This window comes from Dryobates pubescens, chromosome 15 (genome assembly GCF_014839835.1).
Source record: "Dryobates pubescens isolate bDryPub1 chromosome 15, bDryPub1.pri, whole genome shotgun sequence".
Lineage (NCBI taxonomy): Eukaryota > Metazoa > Chordata > Aves > Piciformes > Picidae > Dryobates > Dryobates pubescens.
Genome location: NC_071626.1, coordinates 26,990,973 through 27,013,786, shown reverse-complemented (window position 1 = coordinate 27,013,786; position 22,814 = coordinate 26,990,973). Strand labels below are relative to the sequence as shown.

At 49.8% G+C, this 22,814-nt stretch overlaps 1 protein-coding gene across 1 annotated transcript in view; it reads right to left on the bottom strand.

The window, feature by feature from the left end:
• The window catches only part of KDM5A (lysine demethylase 5A), a 67,166-nt gene that overhangs the window by 18,406 nt on the left and 25,946 nt on the right, over nt 1–22,814 (bottom strand). Inside the window, exons 12-21 of the mRNA XM_054167933.1 lie at nt 19,788–19,950; nt 18,858–18,977; nt 15,455–15,649; nt 15,170–15,351; nt 14,782–14,906; nt 14,122–14,272; nt 10,679–10,793; nt 4,484–4,839; nt 3,833–3,971; nt 2,758–2,937 (exon numbers count right to left, since the gene is read on the bottom strand). Of these exons, the coding sequence (XP_054023908.1) occupies nt 2,758–2,937; nt 3,833–3,971; nt 4,484–4,839; nt 10,679–10,793; nt 14,122–14,272; nt 14,782–14,906; nt 15,170–15,351; nt 15,455–15,649; nt 18,858–18,977; nt 19,788–19,950 (1,726 nt within the window). The remainder of the gene's footprint in view (nt 1–2,757; nt 2,938–3,832; nt 3,972–4,483; nt 4,840–10,678; nt 10,794–14,121; nt 14,273–14,781; nt 14,907–15,169; nt 15,352–15,454; nt 15,650–18,857; nt 18,978–19,787; nt 19,951–22,814) is intronic.

Sequence of the window (22,814 nt, the reverse complement as noted above, 5' to 3'; positions counted from 1 at the left end):
ATATGCTCTGAGTCTTTTAATATGGGAGGCTGCAAAGCACTTTCCAGCACAAAAAATAAGTTCTAAGCAAAGTTGAAAGCCATTCTTCAGTTTAAAAAATTAATCTATTCCTCTTCTGAATTTAATTGTAAACTCAAACTGACTGCTGCCCTGAAGGTATCAAATGCAAAACCAGAACAGCAAGTTCTGCATGGGACAGCAATGTGCCCTTGCAGCCAAGAGAGCCAATGGGATCCTGGGGGGCAGCAAGAAAAGTGTGGCCAGCAGGGCTGGGGAGGTTCTTCTCCCCCTCTACTCTGCCCTGCTGACACCACACCTGCAATACTGAGTTCAGTTTGGGGCTCCCCAGTTCAAGAGACAGAGACCTGCTGGAGAGAGTCCAACAGAGAGCCAGGAGGATGCTTAGGGGTCTTGAGCATCTCCCCTGTGAAGAGAGACTGAGAGCCCTGGGGCTGTTTAGGCTGGAGAAGAGAAGGCTGAGAGGGGATCTGATCAATGCCTATCAATAGCTGAGGGGTGGGTGTCAAGTGGAGGGGGCCAAGCTCTTTTGGGTGGTGCACAGCAATGAGACAAGGACCAATGGATACAAACTTGAACAGAGAAGGTTTCAGCTCAACATGAGGAGAAATCTCTTTGGTGTGAGGGTGCCAGAGCCCTGGAACAGGCTGCCCAGAGAGGTTGTGGAGTCTCTTCTGGAGACTTTCCAACCCCACCTGGATGCATTCCTGTGCAGGCTACCCTGGGTGATGCTGCTTTTGGCAGGGGGGTTGCACTGGATGATCTCTGGAGGTCCTTTCCAACCTCTAACATTCTGTGATTAATGACTAGTTGGGAGTGAAAATACAATGACAAATATTTGGAGATGCTGTGCATCATAAACTGAACAGACACCAGTGCAATGCTGCTGCAATAGGGGCACATCCCATTGGGAAACATTAAACAACAGCATCCCCTGGGAGAGACAGATACAGTGATTGCACTTCACAAGGCACTGGGGAAGCCACAGGGAGAGGATTCTGCCTGGCTTTGGGGGTCACACTAAAAGCAAAGATGAGCCACAAAGAATAGCAATGAGACTATGGAAAAGGCAGCCTGGGGAGAGCTGGCATTGCTTGCCCTACAAAAGCAAAGCTTGGCAAGTACTGTGGGGATCCTGTCCTGAACATGAAAACCACCTTGTGAACCTGAGGGTTACATAAGGAATGTGAGAAGCGTCCCAACAAAGATAAGATCCTCCTGAAGGACTGTCCTCATGTGCCAGCTCTGCCACCACTGCCCAGGGGGTGTGGGGTGCTGGACAGCCAAGAGAGGCAGAGGTCACTCGCTGCTGAGCCCTGGAAGCCCACTGGGAGGCACCTGGAAGTCACACATGCATTGTAATGTGACACAGGTGTGGGCTGGGTGGAGCTACACTGAATGAACCAGGAATAGTACAAAAGCCCTGAGCTATGCCAGTGAGGGGGAATGTCACCTGGGACATCACAAGCTGGAAGAATGGAAGAAATTCTTCCCCATAAGGGTGGTGGTGAAACACTGGCACAGGTTGCCCAGGGAGGTGGTAGAAGCCTCATCCCTGGAGGTTTTTAAGGCCAGGCTGGATGTGGCTCTGAGCAACCTGATCCAGTGAGGTGTCCCTGGCCCTGTAATGCCATCCAGGAAGGACATCACAAGCTGGAGGAACATCAGCCAGAGTGACAGCAGAACACTATCTTCAGCAGCTCAGGAACATGTTCCCCTAGCCCTGATGCCAAAGAAGGACCTTGGGGTGGTAATTATCTCTCCATCTTTCCCACTCTGTCTTTTCCTCCACTCTCTCTCTCTCCCCCCTCTCTCTCCCTCCCCTTTTTCTTTTCCTTCTTCCTCTATTTTATTTGTAAGTAATAAATATTCCCATTTTGATACCTGGCTTTGCTCACAGGACTGTTCCAAAGCACCACATCTCCCTCCTGCCTTCCAGACAGAAACAGGGAGCTATGATAAATCTTCACACAAATTGGTTTTGTGATGCCAATGACTATATCCATCCAAGTGAAATAAGCAGCAGCTGACGTAGAAGCTGTTCAACTACAAGCAAAATCATCTCTTTTCTTACAATTTAAGAAGTGGAACAAGGTGAACATCCATCAGTTGAAGCCAGCATCTACTCAGGCCTACAGTTCTACACTTACACACACAAAAATATCTTTTTTCTTTCCCAAAAAGGAGAGTTTCCATCTGCTTCTTCAACAGTAACAGCTGAAGTTAGTCTCTCCCTAAGCCAAGACTAACCAAACTGACTGGAGGGAAAGTCCCATGAGGAGAGGCTGAGGGAGCTGGGGGTGTTTAGCCTGAAGAGACTCAGGGGGGACCTTATCACACTCTACAACTACCTGAAGGGAAGGTTTAGTAAGGTGGGAGTCAGGCTCTTCTCCCAGGCACCTTGTGACAAGAGGAGAGGGCACGGCCTGAAGCTGTGCCAGGGGAGGTTTAGGTTAGATGTTAGGAAGAACTTCCTCATGGCAAGGGGAATTAGAGACTGGAATGGAGGTGGTGGAGTCACCATCCCTGGAGGTGTTTAAGGCAAGATTGGATGTGGCACTCAGTGCCATGGTCTGGTTGATGTGGTGGTGTCAGATTATAGGCTGGGCTTGATGAGCTCAGAGGTCTGTTCCAGCTGAAGTGCTGTGGGATTTTTCCTGACATTCTCTTATCAAAAGGAGCTGTAATCTGCCAGACTGCAGAGGGCCATCGAGAGCCACAGGAGTCCTGGCTGCTCACCTGCAGCAGACTGTAACTGGAGTTCTTCTTCAGGAAGGTCCTTCCTGTGCGCTCCCTCCAGGCACGTGCAGCAGCCACCTGGGACTCCAGCTGGGGCAGGGCGTCCAGGCGCACCGGGATGGGCCGGCCCTTGGCAGACAAGCTCTCCAGCTGCTCCAGGTAGGCATAGTTGTTCCCATTCTGGGGAAAGAAATTTCAACAAGGCACTGATTTCACCCTGCTGTCAGTGGCCACCTCTATTTTAAGCTATACACAATTCTGTCACTGACTGAACCAGAGGTGCACAGGAAATGGCAGGAGAGCGATGCTTCAGTCTTAACAGTTTTATGATGTACCTCATGCAGTGTTTGTTGTAACAATCATTCTGGCAGGGCCAGCTGGCTCAGGTAACATGACAACATCCCATTTCTAGTCAGTTGTCTAAAGTCCTGTCTGCTTGAACAGCAAGCTACTGTATCTGAGAGCTGTACAAGGGCTGATGTGAAACCAGCTGGGATTCTCACTTCAATTCCCAGCAAATGCCTGATATAAGAACACCAGCTGCAGCACAGGTGATGACTGAACCAATGTTCTAACTTCAGCTACTTCAGACAGACAACTCTGGCCATCAGTGCCATTAAATATTACACCACTTGGGGGAAAACCAAACCAAACCCAAACCAGCAAACAAAACCCAAACACCCAAAAAGAATCATTTCCATAGCCAGTTCCAAAACTGAAATCCCGTGAGCAAAACATCCTCTGCTGCAGCTAAGTATTTCCACTGACAGTGGAATACAGCAGAACAGTCTCAATACCAAAACCCCTCTGAGATGTATCATGATGAATCTGTCAGATCTTACATTCCCCATGAAATGCCTAAGGAGGAAGGGAAATGGAAATCGAATAGCCAACAGGGAAACAGCAGCACAAGAGGAACATGGAACTGAAGCAGGTGAGCTTTGGTAAGCACACCTAACAGCTACAGCACAGCTTCCCTTCAGGTCACCTCTGGAAGCAGAGGAGCTAGGAATGAAGAACATGTCTGAATAAAATGATGCAAGCAGAAGACTCCAGCCCCTGCTACATCCCCTACCTGGATGGCCTCCACTTTGGCAGTCCAGTCTCTAGCCCGCTGCAGGGCTTCTTTCAGCGCCAGCACATTGGGCAGGTAAGCAGGGATGTTCTTGGCTTCACTGACGATGCCCTCCAGAGCCATCATACTTTGGCGAGGTCTAGAGTAAGAAAAACCCAGTTCCAGCCTCCTCTCAAAATGGCACTCAGCTGAAGGCATACATTTGACAGCCTGCTGATGCACCTTTATCACTACACCGCAGTGCAGCGTACCAGGGCTCCATTCGTGGAGGGTGCTACTGGCTACCCGAGGTAACAAATCTGAAGGACTTTGCACAACCAAGTTCAAAAGGGCACAGCTTCTGAACCCCTCAATATCAAAGGAGCTGTCTTGTGTAAGACATTTGGTGGTTTTTGTGGAGGGGGAAGAACAGCAAAGGCAGCAGCAACACTCACAGCCTGCTGCCACTGTGCAGCATTAGAAGGAATCAACTCTTCTGCATCAATAAGCTCAAACCCAGCTCTCAAGCAGTCAGACTGCTGGGAGGTAAAACACAACCAAACCAGAATGCACTACAGCCTCCAATTCCCTACTTTTTCACCATGGTCCTCAAAAGAAGCCAAGGATCCCAGAAGGTTGACCTAGAAGAACAGTTTGGAAAGGAACACTCACCTGGCCTGCAGGCAGACCTTGGCCTTCTCCTCCCACCTCTCCGAGACTGTTAGCAGCTCCTGCAGCTCAGCCATGGCTTTCTCTACAGCGTGGTGTGGTGCCAAGCCCACACCAGAGTCAATCAGCTTCTTCATCACATCCAGGGTGACCCTCTGGGGATCCAAGAGGGTAGACCTCACCTCATCCAGCCACCTTGCCTGCTGCAGTTCCTGCTTCAGCCTTGGCAGTTCAGGAAGCTCTACATAAAGGCCAGAGCCCATGTCTATCAGCTCCTGCAGCTTGGAGGAGTCTGGGATCTCGTCCATCATCGCTTCTTGAGCACGCTCATGAAATTCTTCCACGTCATCAAGCAGATTCTGCAGCAACATACAGCACAAAGCAATTAAGAAAAATCCTTCAGACCATCCAAAGGGAAAAGTGACTGAGGGCTCAGCTAGCTGTGAATTTTTATGTGATCATCAAATAATCAGTCAGAGCCTCCACAGGTGATGCCAGCCAACTGGCACACGCCATCAAGTCTGACACAGAGTATCTAAACTCAACTGGTGGCCTAATGTTTCATAGACTGGGCACATTACTTACATCAGACTCTACACTTGAAATATTACAGCTGAAACTGACTCCAACAAAACAGAGTATTAAGCACTTCCCAGTCAACATTAATTATAAGATAGCATGGGGAGACTTCTGCAAAGAGATGATCCTTTCAATCCAGTGTCAGAGGCATTAGAGCAGTGCTGGTAAAACCCAGCACAACATGCTGAGAAGAAAGAAGGAGCCAGAGTTGTATGAGGACACAGAGTACAAAAGACCACCACAATAATGATGCTGGAGCAGGCCCATTGCTGAGACACAAAAGGGTTTTGCTGCACAAAGGGAAGAAATGGAAATGCCAAACCCTCTAATGAAAGAAGGCAATGTCAGAGAAATCCAACTGCACTGCTGCAGTTGTCCTTACCCTCATGTTTTGGCTCTGTAAGGACAAATAAAAATCCAAGACAGCAAACAGTCAGGAAGGAATCTCTGCAGGAGATCCATTCAAGGACATTCAACCAGAATACTTCACTGATTCACTCATGAGCCTCTTACAAGGATTTGTGCTAGCTAGACCATGACACAAGGAGGAGCAAAACACGCACTTCCTAACCCTCAGCTGACTGCTCTGTTTGTCTGATGCTGCTTGCCCTGACGGATGGGAAACCAGCAGCATTTACAAAGAAGAACAGATCCACATCATAAATAATTTGATTTAGGGAACATGCAGCATGCTGCAGACAGGCAGCAGGGATATATTACAGTTTATTAACAACAACAACAACAAATCATGCCTTTTGTGTTGGAAAGCACTCATCACCCCACCTGACAACTATTGCGCTGCTCATGATGATGGATAACTGCATTCAAACCCTGGGCGTGCTTAGGCATGAATGACCATTAGCTAACTGCATTCACAAACTGGACCACTGCAGTCTGCAACCAGCCCAATGATAACGTTCACTTCCTTGGCTAGTGATTAGGGTCAAGCTGCAAGAACATGCACAGCTTAACAAAACCATTCTCCTAAGCCTGGGAGCTGAGGGAAGGAGAGTTGGGCTAGGCGAGAGACAGCACCCGTGCGCCCAGCTAGGCGAGACAGAGTGCCTGGCTAGGCCAGAGACAGCACCCGTGCGCCCAGCTAGGCGAGACAGAGTGCCTGGCTAGGCCAGAGACAGCACCTGTGCGCCCAGCTAGGCGAGAGAGAGCGCCCCTGCGCCCGGCTAGGCGAGAGAGAGCGCCCCTGCGCCGGGCTAGGCGAGACAGAGCGCCCCTGCACTGGGCTAGGGGAGAGAGCGCCGGGCTAGGCGAGAGAGAGCGCCCCTGCGCCGGGCTAGGCGAGAGAGAGCGCCCCTGCGCCGGGCTAGGCGAGACAGAGCGCCCCTGCGCCCGGCTAGGCGAGACAGAGCGCCCCTGCGCCGGGCTAGGCGAGACAGAGCGCCGGGCTAGGCGAGACAGAGCGCCCCTGCGCCCGGCTAGGTGAGACAGAGCGCCCCTGCGCCGGGCTAGGCGAGACAGAGCGCCCCTGCGCCGGGCTAGGCGAGACAGAGCGCCGGGCTAGGCGAGACAGAGCGCCCCTGCGCCCGGCTAGGTGAGACAGAGCGCCCCTGCGCCGGGCTAGGCGAGACAGAGCGCCGGGCTAGGCGAGACAGTGCCCGTGTGCCGGGCTAGGCGAGACAGAGCGCCCGGCTAGGCGAGACAGAGCGCCCCTGCGCCGGGCTAGGCGAGACAGAGCGCCCCTGCGCCCGGCTAGGCGAGACAGAGCGCCTGGCTAGGCGAGACAGAGCGCCCCTGCACCCAGCTAGGCGAGACAGAGCGCCCCTGCACCCAGCTAGGCGAGACAGAGCGCCCCTGCGCCCAGCTAGGCGAGACAGAGCGCCCCTGCGCCCGGCTAGGCGAGACAGAGAGGCGCTGCGCCCGGCTAGGCGAGACAGAGCGCCCCTGCGCCGGGCTAGGCGAGACAGAGCGCCGGGCTAGGCGAGACAGAGCGCCCCTGCGCCCGGCTAGGCGAGACAGAGCGCCCCTGCGCCCGGCTAGGCGAGACAGAGCGCCCGGCTAGGCGAGACAGAGCGCCCGGCTAGGCGAGACAGAGCGCCCCTGCGCCCAGCTAGGCAAGACAGAGCGCCCAGCTAGGCGAGACAGAGCGCCCCTGCGCCCGGCTAGGCAAGACAGAGCGCCCAGCTAGGAGATACAGAGCGCCCCTGCGCCCAGCTAGGCGAGACAGAGCGCCCCTGCGCCCAGCTAGGCGAGACAGAGTGCCCGGCTAGGCGAGACAGAGCGCCCCTGCGCCCGGCTAGGCAAGACAGAGTGCCCGTGTGCTGGGCTAGGCGAGAGACAGCGCCCAGCTAGGCGATACTATTTAGTTGAAAATACCACTGCAGACTTCTCGGAGTTTCTTGTCTGCCTGCAGTTCTGTCATTTACAAATTATGTCTTAATTAGAGTCACGTTTAAATAAACAGAAACAAAAACTCCCTTGAGAACACTCCTACAGGCCTATCAACAGACAGAAACAGAGAAGGATCGAGCACCATGAATCAGTAAATGTTCAGTTTGCATGTGAGCAAAATGAAGGAAATCCCCCTGCCATCCAAGGCCAGTAGCACATTTTTCAGTATTAGCTGCTGGGAAACACAAGGAAGGAGAACTGTGAAGGATAAAGGTTAGCATCAACAGATCTGGAAAAATCTGCATTATGGAGTCTTACTCTAGTTCTCTGAAGGTTCTTTTCTCCAGCCAAAATATGCCAGTATCATAAAGGCAAGAAGGAAGTGCAATGCGAAGTCTCTGTGCTACCAATGCTGAAGCACCACAGTAGAGTTAATACAGAATTGATGATGGCAGAAGGACTTAACTGAGACTAGTAAACACTGAGGGAAAAGAGGCCTTCTCAAACCAAACTATGTTTGGTTATCACAGTATTGCCAAGGTTGGAAGAGACCTCAAAGATCATTGAGTCCAACCTGGCACCACAGACCTCATGACTAGACCATGGCACCAAGTGCCACATCCAATCCCCTCTTGAACACCTCCAGGGACGGCGACTCCACCACCTCCCTGGGCAGCACATTCCAATGACGAACGACTCGCTCGGTGAAGAACTTTCTCCTCACCTCCAGCCTAAACTTCCCTTGGCACAGCTGGAGACTGTGTCTCCTTGTTCTGATGCTGGTTGCCTGGGAGAAGAGACCAACCCCTTCCTGGCTACAACCACCTTTCAGGTAGTTGTAGAGTTCGATGAGGTCACCCCTGAGCCTCTTCTTCTCCAGGCTAAGCAACCCCAGCTCCCTCAGCCTCTCCTCACAGGGCTGTGCTCAAGGCCTCTCCCCAGCCTTGTTGCCCTTCTCTGGACACCTTCAAGTCTCTCAATGTCCTTCCTAAACTGAGAGGCCCAGAACTGGACACAGGACTCAAGGTGTGGCCTAACCAATGCAGAGTACAGGGCACAATGACCTCCCTGCTCCTGCTGGCCACACTGTTCCTGATGCAGGCCAGGATACCACTGGCCTTCTTGGCCACCTGGGCACACTGCTGGCTCATGTTTAGGTGGCTGTCAATCAGCACCCCCAGGTCCCTCTCTGTTTGGCAGCTCTCAGCCACTCTGACCCCAGCCTGTAGCTCTGCATGGGGTTGCTGTGGCCAAAGTGCAGCACTTGGACTTGTTAAATGCCATGCCATTAGACTCTGCCCATCTGTCCAGTTGGTCAAGGTCCCTCTGCAGAGCCTTTCTACCCTCTAACTGACCAACATCTGCTCCGAGCTTGGTGTCATCTGCAAACTTGCTGATGACTGACTCAATCCCCTCATCCAGATCATCAATGAAGCTATTAAAGAGGATGGGGCCCAGCACTGATCCCTGGGGGACGCCACTGGTGACTGGCCGCCAGCTGGATGTGGTTATGTAGCCAAAGATGTACCCAAGGGAGCATTTAGAACTTTGGGTCCTCAGTCTAGCACTCCAGAACATTCTGTACCAACAGAGAACACCTGTGTTAAGAAATGGTTAACATACACCTCAAGAACCATTTCTCCAGGTGAAAAATCCTTATTAAGGATGCTTCTTGAATGAGTTTTCCAGAAGCTGATTAATAGGCAAAGCAGTCTTTAACATTTCATCACCAGTGACAGAGAAAGAAATTGAAGATTGCTGCTCAGAACCCTTGCTGTGAGACAGGCTGCCAGAGTGACAAATGGTAACAGCAGCCAGGGCAATCACTATCATCTTCATTACTGCTTAGTCTAGATTTATTCAAAGACAGGTGCAAAGAACTCTATAAAGGACAAGATACGCTGGCCAGGAATACAGATGAAGAGGGCTGGACCCTAGAAAGCAGGGCTGAGAAGTATTCACAGCACAAGTGCCAATGTGGCACTGCTTTCCTTCTCCTCTACAGAAGCACACCAATATACCCTTCAGAAGTTCCTGTGAAAACACCTAAAGGCTAGGATTTAACCAGAAATTCCACCACTATAGACAGCATTAATCATGCTGGAGTAACAGTAATGAGCCAGCAGTGTGCCCAGGTGGCCAAGAAGGCCAATGGCATCCTGGCCTGCATCAGGAATAGTGTGGCCAGCAGGAGCAGGGAGGTCATTCTGCCCTACACTCAGCACTGCTTAGGCCACACCTTGAGTCCTGTGTCCAGTTCTGGGATCCTCAGTTTAAGAAAGATGTTGAGATGATGGAATGTGTCCAGAGAAGGGCAACAAGGCTGGCGGAGCTGGGGTTGCTTAGCCTGGAGAAGAGGAGGCTCAGGGGTGACCTTCTTGCTCTCTACTACTCCCTGAAAGGTGGTTGTAGCCAGGTGGGGGTTGGTCTCTTCTCCCAGGCAACCAGCACCAGAACAAGAGGACAGTCTTGAGCTGCACCATTTAGTTGATTAGATGGTGCTGGGTGATAGGTTGGCCTTGATAATCTCTGAGATCTTTTCCAACCTGGCTGATTCTGTGATTGGCTCAGAGAGGTAAAACTTGGCCAGCTGGACAGTGATGGTGAGTAGGATCTTGTTTTAGCTACAGTGAGAGCAGCACATCTGACAATGCCCATTACATCAAGCACCTGAAGAAGTGTACACATAACCATGTGGAGTGCTCTCCTCATTCGCCTAAATGCAGCCTGCCACTGCCTGACTGCTGCACAAGGGCTACCAAATCCTCTTGACATGGAGACATGCCAGAGGGAACACTACAGAACATCTGGGAAAGCAGCAGATATCCATAATGAAGCTCTACACGTTCAGCACAGGAGCACAAAGACCACTGTTTCCCACCCCAGAGATGTACTTGCAAAGGAGCAGGGATTATATGCAACCATTCCATCATGGCCAGAGAGCAACACAGCATCAGCAAAACTTTCATAGCAGCAACATTATCCAGTGGGATGGATCAGGGGGACACTGAGCTGGATCCATCCAAAGTCCTCTATTTCCTTTCTTGAGGCCACAGACACCATTGCAAACCAGCCCTACGCTGCATACTGGAAGCTCCAAACGAAGCATCCCCTTCAATCCATCTCAGCCAGTGCAGGACTGATTCTTAAAGGAAAACGCCTTTCATCCTTTACACCAGCTAACTTTATCTGCTAAAAACACCCACACAAACAAAACCCAACCAACCCTATGTAAGGAGAATGGCAATAGCCAAAGAGCTGATGCAAACTTACCTTTACTTGTCGGGCCTGGCTGATAATGCAGGGCAAGCTGAACAGCTGCTGCACAAAGGCTTTAAGCTCCTCCATTGTCAGCTTGGTGCGTGTCCTTCCGCTATCTTGGCTCTGTCTGCTGTGGGAATGGACATAATTACCAGTATTAGCTGAGATGATGGTCCCTAGACTTACTCTCAGTGACAGAAAGCTATCAAGGTGTATGAGAAGTTACCAACAAAAATAACAATTTATCACTTGAGCAATCAAAAATCCCTCAACCTCTCCAACAATTCCAAAACCTTGAACACTAAATTTGGTGTCATTCCTCCAGGCATCTTCAAGAGAATTTACCCCACTCCTCAAAAGTGGGAGTGTCTGGATGACTTTCATGTAGTTTCTTCCAAAAGAACACAGCCCCAAAAAGCCTGCTTTAGGCAGCTCAAGAACTTGATGGCTGTGACAGGCACTGGCCAGGAGTCTGAGATACATAACAGCAACAAGCTCTAAAAAGAAGTCTTTTTTAGAGCACCCTCTCTTGTAGCCAGAGATCTTCCAAAACCAGCCTTCTAACAGAGGACTGATAGTGAGTAAGGCCCATTCTGCAAAGGCACTTCCATTAAATATCACTCAAACCCAGTCACACATGCCTACTGAATGCAGTAAAGCACTTCAGTGACACACTGCACAGGCTCAAAGAGGGGTTGGAAGTGACCTCTGGAGATCTTCGAGTCCAGCCCCCTGCCAGAGCAGGACCAGCACAGGTGGCACTTGAACACATCCAGGCAGGGCTGGAACATCTCCAGAGAAGGAGATTCCACAACCTTTCTGGGCAGCCTGCTCCAGTACTCTGGAACACTTACAGTAAAGAAGTTCTTGCTCATGCTGAGTTGGAACCTCCTGTGCTGTAGTTTCTATCCACTGCCCCTTGTCCTATCAGAGGGTGCAGGCCGTGACTTGCCACGCAGAGAGGAGCAGCGGCTGGGCCTGCTGTGCCTCCAGTGCTGCTGAGCAGAGTGCTGGTGTTCCAAAGGATACCACTGCTGAAGGGCTCACTGAAACATCTCACTGCAGCTCTGTCCCTCATCCAACAGCAGAAGATGCTGCACAAAAATGACAGAACTATCCCTGCCCTATGGAAACTCACACTATTCAACAGTGGGGAACAGCAGCAGACTGGAACAGCTACATTATGCCTATTTTTCTGGTCTACCTATAATCAGATGCATAAGGAATAGAGACTCTTTTGCTTCATTTGACCAGGAGTTTACTGCTGCTTTAATCTCTCACACTTTGTTCTGTTTGAGCACCCATTTTTAATTTGCCTTTTTAATAACCTTTTCCCCTGTGTAAATGTGATCCTTCTCAATGTATTCACTGTGAAATGGGAAAGCAGCAGCTCAGCATGACCTCTCTCTTTACATTTCCTAAGCTTGTTCACCAAAGAGGTTTCAAAAAACCCAAAACCCTTCTCAAAGCTCAGTTTTGTAACCCTGCTCTTCAGCACACAACAGCTCTCAGATGTATACACAGGTCACGGGTTTCACCCCAGGGAATTCTCTCAGCTTTAGATCAGATGCACCACTGAAAGCCATCAAATGTTTCTACCCTTTCTGCTGCTGGGGCTAATGCTGGAAACCCACCAAATAATTAACTGAAGGCAAGTCTGTTTTGAGAAGGTTGACACTCCAACAGCAGGAGAAGGAAGCTGCAACAGACCACAAATGTCTGGGAGCTACTAATAAAACTAAGCTTCACTAGGAATAAGGCAATGCAACCCCTGTAGCACTGCTTCCTCCAGACCAGTTTGAAGTGACCATGCCTCTGGCAGTGGGATGCTATGAGCAATGAAAATCAAACAGGAGAGCCTTCTTTTCCCTTCAAATACAGTCAAAATGCTCCTCTATTTTATAATAGCTTCTCAATTCCACCAGGCATTACACATGCAGCTGTGGTGTAATTCTAACATTTTAGTGCTCAAATTAAGCAGCTATGAGCTGTGTTATGCTCTGGATACCCAAGCAGCAGATTACAATTAACAAGGTATTTACTTCTACCCCCTGAAGGTTACACACAAAAAACTACACCTGGGGGGAGAACAACCAAACAAAAGACCCAAACCACACAACTCAAAAACCAACAAAGCACCACCACACCAACTACAAAACCAAATCACAGCAGAAATGCAAGCTATGAAGTTTGAAGTTTGCCGTACAACCATTGGCAGATGAATTATGGTCAAATTAGCACAGAATCACAGAATGTTTTCAGCTGGAAAAGACTTCCCAGCTCAGAGTCCAACCATCAACACCGCTGTGACCATTAAACCGTATCCAAAGTGCCGTGTCTACGCATTTCCTGAACACCTCCAGGGACGGTGACTCCACCTGGGCAGCCTGTTCCAATCCCTGACCACTCTTTTGGTAAAGACTTTTATCCTAACACCAATCTGAGCTCTCTCTCATTTCCTCTCATTCTGTCACTTGATACTAGAGAGAAGCGACCACTGCAACCTCATTTCCAGTAGTTGTGGAGAGCAGCAAGGCCTACCCTCCTCAGCCTCCTCTTTTCCAGACTCTTTCAGACTTTCCCTCAGCCCCTCCTCAGAAGACTTACTCTGCAGCTCCTTCACCAACTTCATTGCCCTTATTTCCTATGGAACTTTTGTCCAGTTCCCAGAATGCACAGGCAAGAAGGAAGCACACGTTGCTGAAGGCTCCTAACAGCAAACCAGGGGACACCAGCAGCAGACTGCTGGCAACACAGAGAACCATGGCAGGCTGAGCTGCCAGAAACCTCTGAGGCAGGCCACTACTTTTCAACCACACATCACTGCCTCCCATGGACCTTTCTCAAGAAGTGAAAGACTGCCTCAAACTATGCTCTGATCCCCAAGATCCTTTTGTCCCAGTCAAGGATGGCAACATGCATTTCCTCTGCATGTCCCACTAACTCCACCAGCACCACAACACATTCTGCAGCTTGAGAACAGCTGGCAAAAGTATTTCTGAGAAATGCTGTACCAGAAGATAAAACTGCACTTGCCTCACCAGCCTTAAATAGGAATTTCCTATTTTTCAAGCAACTTGCTTTGCAATCCAATCTTGTCAGAGATTTTCTCTCCATAGCTTTAAGCCATGTTATGTAAAATAACAAACATTTATATTAAGGCTTACTTTTACTACATTTTTTCCTACAGCTGTCTTTCTTGAACAGCAACCAAAAACTTCTCCAAAGGATTTCACACTGAATTACATAAGAGTCAGCTGACAATAGCATGCTTAACACATTTCACCCAAGCCTTCGTGCCACTGTGACCCCCTCATCTCTCAGTGAGTCCCAGCACTAAGGACAGGGAACACTGGAAACGTTAGCAGACATGGAGACTTCAGCATTCTAACGTCATGGCCCAATCAAATAACAAAACAGACCAGGAGCAGCTGTGGGAAAAATGCCTGTCCTACCTGTGCTTCTGCTTCTTGCTCAGAAGCAGCTGTGCTACCGAAGCGCAGGTCTCTGCTTCTTTCACAGCATCCCTGAGCCTGCGGAACAGATCATTCTCCGGATACTTCCTGTCTTCAGCATCCTCCAACATCACTCTCAGCTCAATCACATCTGTAATAACAGTACAAAAATCATTTGTATGCAAAACCAAAAAAGATTTTAGACTGCTTCAAAAGCATTCAATCTAGCTTCCAACAACCTAGTTCCATTTGAAAATCACAAGGATGAGTTGCATTATATTCTCAGATCAGCTAACTTCTTTTTCCCTCCATGCAGCCCAGGGTGTCTCTCCAGCTAACTTCTTTTTCCCTCCATGCAGCCCATGGTGTCTCTCCAGCTAACTTCTTTTTCCCTCCATGCAGCCCATGGTGTCTCTCCAGCTAACTTCTTTTTCCCTCCATGCAGCCCATGGTGTCTCTCCAGCTAACTTCTTTTTCCCTCCATGCAGCCCATGGTGTCTCTCCAGCTAACTTCTTTTTCCCTCCATGCAGCCCATGGTGTCTCTCCAGCTAACTTCTTTTTCCCTCCATGCAGCCCATGGTGTTTCTCTAATGAACTGAGAACACAGAACACATGCAGGTGTTTCAGAACATCCTACTATGAAGTGATAGAAGTCTGACCTTTCTTGTGGTTGAGGTTGGCAGACAGAGCCTCTGTAACCCTACTGACCCAAGTGTCGTAAGACTGTGCTCTAACTTTCACTCCATACAGCAAAGAAGGAAGATCTTCCAGTGGATAGCGGTACCTGGAGACAGGGAAAGAAAACACAAAGGGTATTAAAGCCCAGACAAAAGCCAGAATATTGCTTAGACTGGTTTTTTCTAGCTCCAACCAAAGACAGACAGAACATGTGTAATACCTGCTGCCTTGGAAGCAAAAAACAAGCAAAGAGGATGAAAAGACTCCTTAAGAGTGAACTGTGGCCAAATGCTGCATTTGGTCACTGGTTTTCAGCAAACTATTGGATACAGAAGAAAAGTGAGAGGGAGGGGTTAAAATTCTGTGTACCTTAGACACTTCTTCTGCATGGGACATGGACATAAATCAGATGGATGGTACAAGCATACCAGACGCTCAGGATTACAGGAGCATGTAAGAGCTGACAAGAAGCACGTGGTTCTGCACGCTGTGCACTGCCGCTCATCGTCTGGGACCAGCTCAAACACCTCTTCTTCAGACATCAACACTCCCTAACAACAACAACAAACAATCAGGCTTGCTAAGTAACTCTAGTTCAGGTGAGGGCAGGGTGAGGCAAAAGCTCTTTGGAGAGCCAAGTAAGAGTTGTCTCACCATCTGTACCACAGACTCCCTCAGCCGTGTTTCTTCCTCTATCATTAGAGTCATCTCCTTGCAGACCATGGCAGCCAGCCCAACATCCAGGCACTCTGGATCTGCAGCCATCTTGAAGATCAGCTCTTCATGGGAGAACACACAGTGACGGCCCAGCCTTCGGTAGTGACTCACACACTGACGTCCAATGGGGAGCTACAAAACACACACAGCTTTCACTCTGGGAAGGGTTCATACCTCCCTTCCTGTGACAAGGCTGGGAAAAGACCAAGAGTAAGAGAGTTGCATCTTAGGGGACAGTGCCAATTATAACAACCTTCAGTCATAAGCTTAAGTTTGGTCCGAAGCTCTTTTTAATTCAAGTGGAAAGAAGCTGACACCGGAAAGAAGTGATCTGGTCTATGCTAAGGTGAATGCATTGTCCTCTGGATATTAGCATCACAGAATCACAGAAACACTCAGGTTGGAAAAGACTCTCAAGTTAGAGAACCCTGCTCTGCAAGGTTCACCCCTAAACCATAGACCCAAGCACCACAGCCAAACCACCTTTAAAAGCATCCAGGCTTGGGCACTCCACCACCTCCCTGGGCAGTACATTCCAATCCCTGACCACTCTTGCTGGGAATAAATTCTTCCTACTGCCCAGTCTAACCCTGCCCTGCTGCAGCTTGAGGCTGTTCCCTCTTGTTCTATCACTAATTACCTGTGAGAAGAGACCTTGCAGGCAGCTGTAGAGAGCCAGGGGGTCTCTCCTCAGCCTCCTCTTTTTGAAACTAACCATCCCCAGCTCCTTCAGTCACTCTCCATCAGATTTATTCTCTAGGCCCTTCCCCAGCTTCTTTGCCCTGCACTGTACTGGCTCCAGCACCTCCACATCTCTCTTGCATTGAGGTGCTGCAGTGCTCACAGAAAGCCATTTGCCTCAGTTTAGTTCCATGGCAATTTGTGGACTACTTTGAGTTTCTGGTAGCTTCTTCCTGGCTCACAAACCCAGGAGGAGTTCTCCCCACTCACAGCAGCATTTCTGTGTGTAGGTTCAGCTCTTTCGGCCTTACTTGCCTGAGCTGCCTGGGACTCAGCTGGCCATGTGTAAGTGAGGAAAAGCTGTCATGTGGGCTTATCCTTCCCAGTTTTTCTGCATGTGCTAGATTAAGCTCAGCCCAGGAGGAATGCACTGGGCAAAAAACCCTAGCCCCACGTGGGCAAAGAAACCTGCCCGCTCTGGGAGGGGTCCCTGGGTCAAATTTTATTCCACTCCTACTTCCTGTCCACAACCCTATTTAAGGGGAGCCATTTCCTGCCTCTCTCTCTCCTGCCCTGGGCTCTCCAACCCCCTGCTGCTGCTGCTGGGAGCTGTTAACCACATGGTCATGCCTGTTCCATGCAGTCCCAGACACTTAAGGAGACTGCATCCAAAAAGAATCCATCCTACATCCAGAGAATCCTTTGCCAGCTATGTCTGGTTTTGGATACATCTTTATTCATCCCTTTCCCTCATACCTTTGTAACCTTCCTTTTTACTTAAATACCTTTTACTTTTTGTTAAACTCGTCTTTTCACTTCCAAAACAATGCAGGACTGTTCTTTTGTCATTTTCCCTCTCTCTTCTCCTGCTAATATTTTTTCCCCCCTCCCAGGAAAAGAGGAGAGGAGAGGCAACCTAAATCTGTTTCATTGGGCTTTTGGGCTCCAGGATGAGCTTAACCCACCACACTGCAGTTTCTGAATTGTTTGTAGTTGTTAATAATCCCTTATTGTGATAGCATCTCCCTACTGAACATCCCCACCCGTAGCAGGGAGAATTAATTGGAGTTTGATTAGCAATAGCCAGCTGCCATGGGCTGCCTGGTGTTTGTGCCCAGCTGCCCAGGGGTGTCTGGGAATGCTTAGTGGGAGCCCAGAAGCTCCCAGATGTGCATGGTAAGGGCAAGGCTAACATGTGTCTGTAGGCCTCTTTGTTTAGGAATCTGAGGGGGGACAGGAATGTGTTCATATCCTGGGATGACTGTGAAAGACCTTCAAGCTCTCGCTTGACCGCTAACAGACCTGAGGGAGATGAAGATGAGGAAGGCTATTGCTGGGCAGGGGGCATGCAACCCCCCGAGCGGGCTGTGCGCATGAGCAGTAGGGCGAGGAGTTACATAACACGATTGGGAAATACAGTGGGGCTTTTGCTCCAAGCCCCAGCCTGCTGCAACGGCCTGGCCTCACAGGACCCTTACAGAACCTGACAATGGCTACCGGGGGCTGCTGCTTCTCCCACCCCACAGGACCGGGCTCGGACTGGCAGGCGGGCAGCTCCGCCGCTGCACACCTTCCGTACTGCCGCGCTGCTTAGGGCAAGGCAGCTGCGCTGTGCTGGGACCGGGCCCTGCTTTCCGGTTGGCTGGGTAGCCTGTGGGGTTGTGCCACACTTTACTCTGCTTTTGGGTTTCATGGGTAACTCCTGGGGTTGTGCCAGGCTCTGAGGTTCCTGGGCAGCTCCTGGGGTTGCGCCTTGCGGCACTCTGGCACAGCCTTTTCATAGAATCAATAAGGTTGGAAATGACCTCAAGGATCAAGTCCAACCTGTCACCCAGGGCCTCATGACTACTAAACCATGGCTTCAAGTGCCACATCCAGCCCCCTCTTGAACACCTCCAGGGATGGTGAGTCCACCACCTCCCTGGGCAGCACATTCCAATGGCTAACAACTCTCTCTGGGAAGAACTTTCTCCTCACCTCCAGCCTAAACTTCCCCTGGCACAGCTTGAGACTCTGTCCTCTTGTTCTGGTGCTGGGTGCCTGGGAGAAGAGACCAGCCCCCTCCTGGCTACAACCTCCCTTCAGGGAGTTTTAGAGAGCAATGAGGTCACCCCTGAGCCTCCTCTTCTCCAGGCTAAGCAACCCCAGCTCCCTCAGCCTCTCCTCACAGGGCTGTGCTCAAGGCCTCTCCCCAGCCTCGTTGCCCTTCTCTGGACACCTTCAAGTGTCTCAGTGTCCTTCTTAAATTGAGGGGCCCAGACCTGGAGACTACTCAAGGTGTGGCCTAACCAGTGCTGAATGCAGGGGCACAATGACTTCCCTGCTCCTTTGTATCAAATAAAGCTGTACCCATGAGCACCTGTGGTAGGTGTGATTGAGTCATTCCTCATCGAAACGGGCTCACTGGAACACAACCTGTAAATAAACCTCTAAATTTGGTATCTATTTTGGGTGAGATCTTTCCCTGCCTAATCAATAATTATATTTTTATAATCCCATCTCAGATATTGATCACTAATAACCACAACACAGCCTTGCACTGTGGTGCCAACGTGAAACACGCCGTGTACCTGACGAGACTGTCCTTCAGCTTAAGTTACTAAGGCCCTCCTTTACAAAGGCCACCTAGCAGCTGTAGCAAACATGCAAAGGAACAGACCCAGTCGGCAGTGCAGAAGTTCACAGCTTCAGCAAAGTTGTATCCCTGGTTAAATCCTGAGTGATAGGCACGAGGGAAGGTCACAACGAACTCGCCGGCACACTGATTGGTCCTGTACACCTAATGCAAGCAAGGACACAGGGGGGCAGGGAAAACAAGGTGGGGGAAAGAAAAAAGAGAGCTCAAGACACACAATTACCAGATGTTTGAACACCATTTTCTCTACCTATAGAACACCACAGGCAACGCAGCTACCCCAAAAGTGGTAGGCGTCGGTTCTAAGCGAAGCCTGTTGATAGCCTCACTCAAAAAAGCTGAATATATGTAATCCAACAGTTTACAAATCCCCAAAGGGATGTTTCTCTATCATCATTTAATCCATAGCACCACAAAGTGCAAAAGCTTCTGGAAACAGTTTGTTGTTTGCTTTGCTGGGCTGCTTGCCAAGGAAGCAATTTATCCTAAGACAAAAGCAAACGACAGCCAGCTGCTTAAAGGTCTGCAGTCAATTATGCTTGGTCAAAAAAGCATTTTGTAATGCTGAGATTTCTACTGAATGTCAGACAAGTATTTTACTGTGAAAAGATATTAAAGGCATTTTACGGACAAGCTTGCTGCCCTGGCAGGGTGGTTTGTTTATTTTGAATCAGAAATGCAATGTAACACAGAATGTGAACTTGTACTATACAATCCTTTCGGTAAGAAGCCTGGCACCTTCGCTTCTGACAGAAGGTAAATGTCATGGCCAGTCTGGGGAAGAGTCTAGAAAGCAGCTTTTAAAAACTGCCCCCAAACCAAGAGAGTGTCTATCTAAATGTCCACTGCAGAAATTCTTCAGAGCTCTGCCCAGGCAATGTTACACAATCCGGCGCAGAGCGAAGCAAGGGACCATAGAAGTCACTCTCCAAAGAACGCTGATGGGCTACTCACTGGGACACCGTGTTCCATCAGCACGTTGGGGTTCATAATAGTGACCAGCTGATGCAGGAGATCAGGCTGGGATTCAAACAGCTCAGGAGCCAACTCCTTCATCACGTCTTCCAGCTGCTCCGCGGCATGGGACGGCACGCCGTACCACGTCTTTGGCTCTCCCCTGCCAAAACACAGCCACAACACACAATTGGAGAACCACAGCATTGCCTCAGGTGGAAAAGACCTCTCAGACCATAGAGTCCAGCTGGGAACCTAACACCACCATGGCCATTAAACCATATCCCAAAGCATCGTGTCTACATGTGTTCTGAACACCTCCAGGGATGGCGACTCCACCACCTCCCTGCGCAGCCTGTTCCAATCCCTGACCACCCTTTCAGTAAAGGATTTTTCCCTAATATCCAATCTAAACCTCCCCTGGCACAACTTGAGGCCATTTCCTCTTGTTCTCTCAGTTGATACTAGGGAGAAGAGACCAACACCCACCTCAGTGCAACCTTTCAGGTAGTTGTAGACTAGACTTTTCCAGACCAAGCCATCCCAGTTCCCTCAGCCACTCCTCACAAGACATTTTCCTCTAGACATGTTGTTCTTGTAGTGAAGAGCCCAGAAGCAACAGACACAACACTTAAAGGAAACTAATAGCACCACTCATCTGCAAAATACCCCTCTTATCTAGCACCACTGTCCACAACAGCTGACTGCTTTGAATACAGACACAATAAATGTCTTCCAGCAACAACTGCCATCTTCAGGATCTGTAATGCTCACCTGAAAAATTAATTACACTGTGACACAATGCTCCACACACCTGGCAGCTGATTTGCCATCACAAGCCTAACGTGGAGACAGCTGTCATCTACCATGCTCTACAGGGATAAAATGGGCAATCATTTGCCTTTAGGAAAAACAAAGTAAGTTTAACAAAAGAAACCCTGGCTGCCACAGCTAATACTTAACAGTTCACAATGGTACTCCACTCAGGCTTGGAGCAGTCATAGTCCTGAAGCACATCAGCTAAACAGAAGGGGAAAGAATAAAACAGTACAACATAATGTGTGTAATCCTGATGCACAGAATGACAGAATGTTAGGGGCTGGAAGGGACCTTGAGAGACCATCCAGTCCAATGCCTCTGCCAGAGCAGATCACACAGGAACACATCCAGGTAAGTTTTGAATATCTCCAGAAAGAGAGACTCTACAACCCCCCTGGGCAGCCTGCTCCAGGCTTCTGTCACCCTCACAGGGAGAAAAAAAATTCCTGATGTTTCCATGGAACTACTTCTGCCTCAGCTTCCACCACTGCCTCTTGTGCTGGCATTGGGCATCCCCCAGCAGAGCCTGGCTCCAGCCTCTGGGCACTCACCCTGCACAGCTTTATCAACGTGAATGAGGTCACCCTCAGGCTCCTCCTCTCCAAGCTACACAGCCCTCAGCTCCCTCAGGCTCTCTTCATAAGATGTTCCACTCCCTGAATCATTTTCCTGGCTCTGTGCTGGGCTCTCTCAAGCAGTTCCCTGAGGTCCTTCTTGAACTGAGGGGCCCAGAGCTGGACACAATATTCTAGGTGTGGCCTCACCAGGGCAGAGTAGGGGGAGAGGAGAACCTCTCTCAAGCTACTAACCACAGCCCTTCTAATCCACCCCAGGATGCCATTGGCCTCTTGGCCACAAGGGCACATTGCTGGCTCATGGTCCTCCTTCCAATCCACTAGGACCTGCAGTTCGCCTTCCCCCTCACTGCCCTCCAACAGGTCAGTCCCCAAGCTGCACTGCTCTGTGGGGTTGTTCTCTCCCTACACTTGCCCTTATTGCATTGCATTCAATTTCTCAATTTACTAAAATCCACTCAACTCTTCATATTTAAAAAAAAAAAAAGCATGAACTATTTAAGCATGAGAGGAAAACCCCAAATTAAAGAGAAAATGACTTGGGAACACATTATTCCAGTCCTTCCTGAAGCAAACCCAACTGTGATTATCCAGCAGCTATAGTGCTGGGGTGTGAGTTTTCATTTCATTTTATCAATAAGCACAAGCAGAAGTCTGCTGAAATATCTGAAAGAGTTTTCATAGCAGTATTTAAGAGGATCATTAATCTTGTCACCAACCACTCCAGGCAGTGGAGGAGGCACAATGCAGCATGCTCTGCAGCTCCTGAAGGGCTCCCGTGACATCTGCTGGTAGGACACAACCGGCAAACCCCAGCCAGTAACTGCTGCTACTCTGCATCGAGGCTGCTCAATGTCACCAGCTGACACAACCTCCTCAACACACTGATCTAGTTCATAGCATGCTAAGGGCAGTAGCTGCACACAAAACTACTTCCCCTCCTGAGCCTGTGGGTCAGATCTTCCCAGCAAACACATTTCTCCAGAAGCGTTTAATCACAGCCTGAAGGTTATCAACTCACCCTCCACAGATGTACAATAAACCTCCTGCTCTAAAAGGGAGCTTCCCACAGCTTCCCCACCCTTCACAGAATCACAGAATGCTCTGGGTTGGAAGGGACCTCCAAAGGTCATCCAGTCAGCAGGAATATCCTCAACCAAATCAGAGCCCTGTCCAGCCTCACCTGGAATATCTCCAGGGATGGGGCCTCAACCACCTCCCTGGGCAACCTGTACCAGTGTTCCACCACCCTCATAGTAAAGAACTTGTTCCTAACATCCAATCTCAATCTGCTCTGCTCTAGTTTTAATCCATTGCCTCTCATCCTGTCCCTGCAGGCCTTTGCAAACACTCTCTCTGCAGCCTTCTTGTAGCCCCTTCAGGTACTGGAAAGTTGCTATTAGGTCTCCCCAGAGCCTCCTCTTCTTCAGGCTGAACACCCCCAGCTCCCTCAGCCTGTCCTCATAGCAGCTCCAACTCTCTGATCATTTTCATGGCCCTCCTGTGGACCCTCTTCTTCAGGTCCATGTCCTTTCTGTATGGAGAGCTCCAGAGCTGGACACAGAACTGCAGGTGAGGTCTCCCCCATGCTCCATGGACTGTGACTGAGCCTGATGAACTGGGAAGACTATAC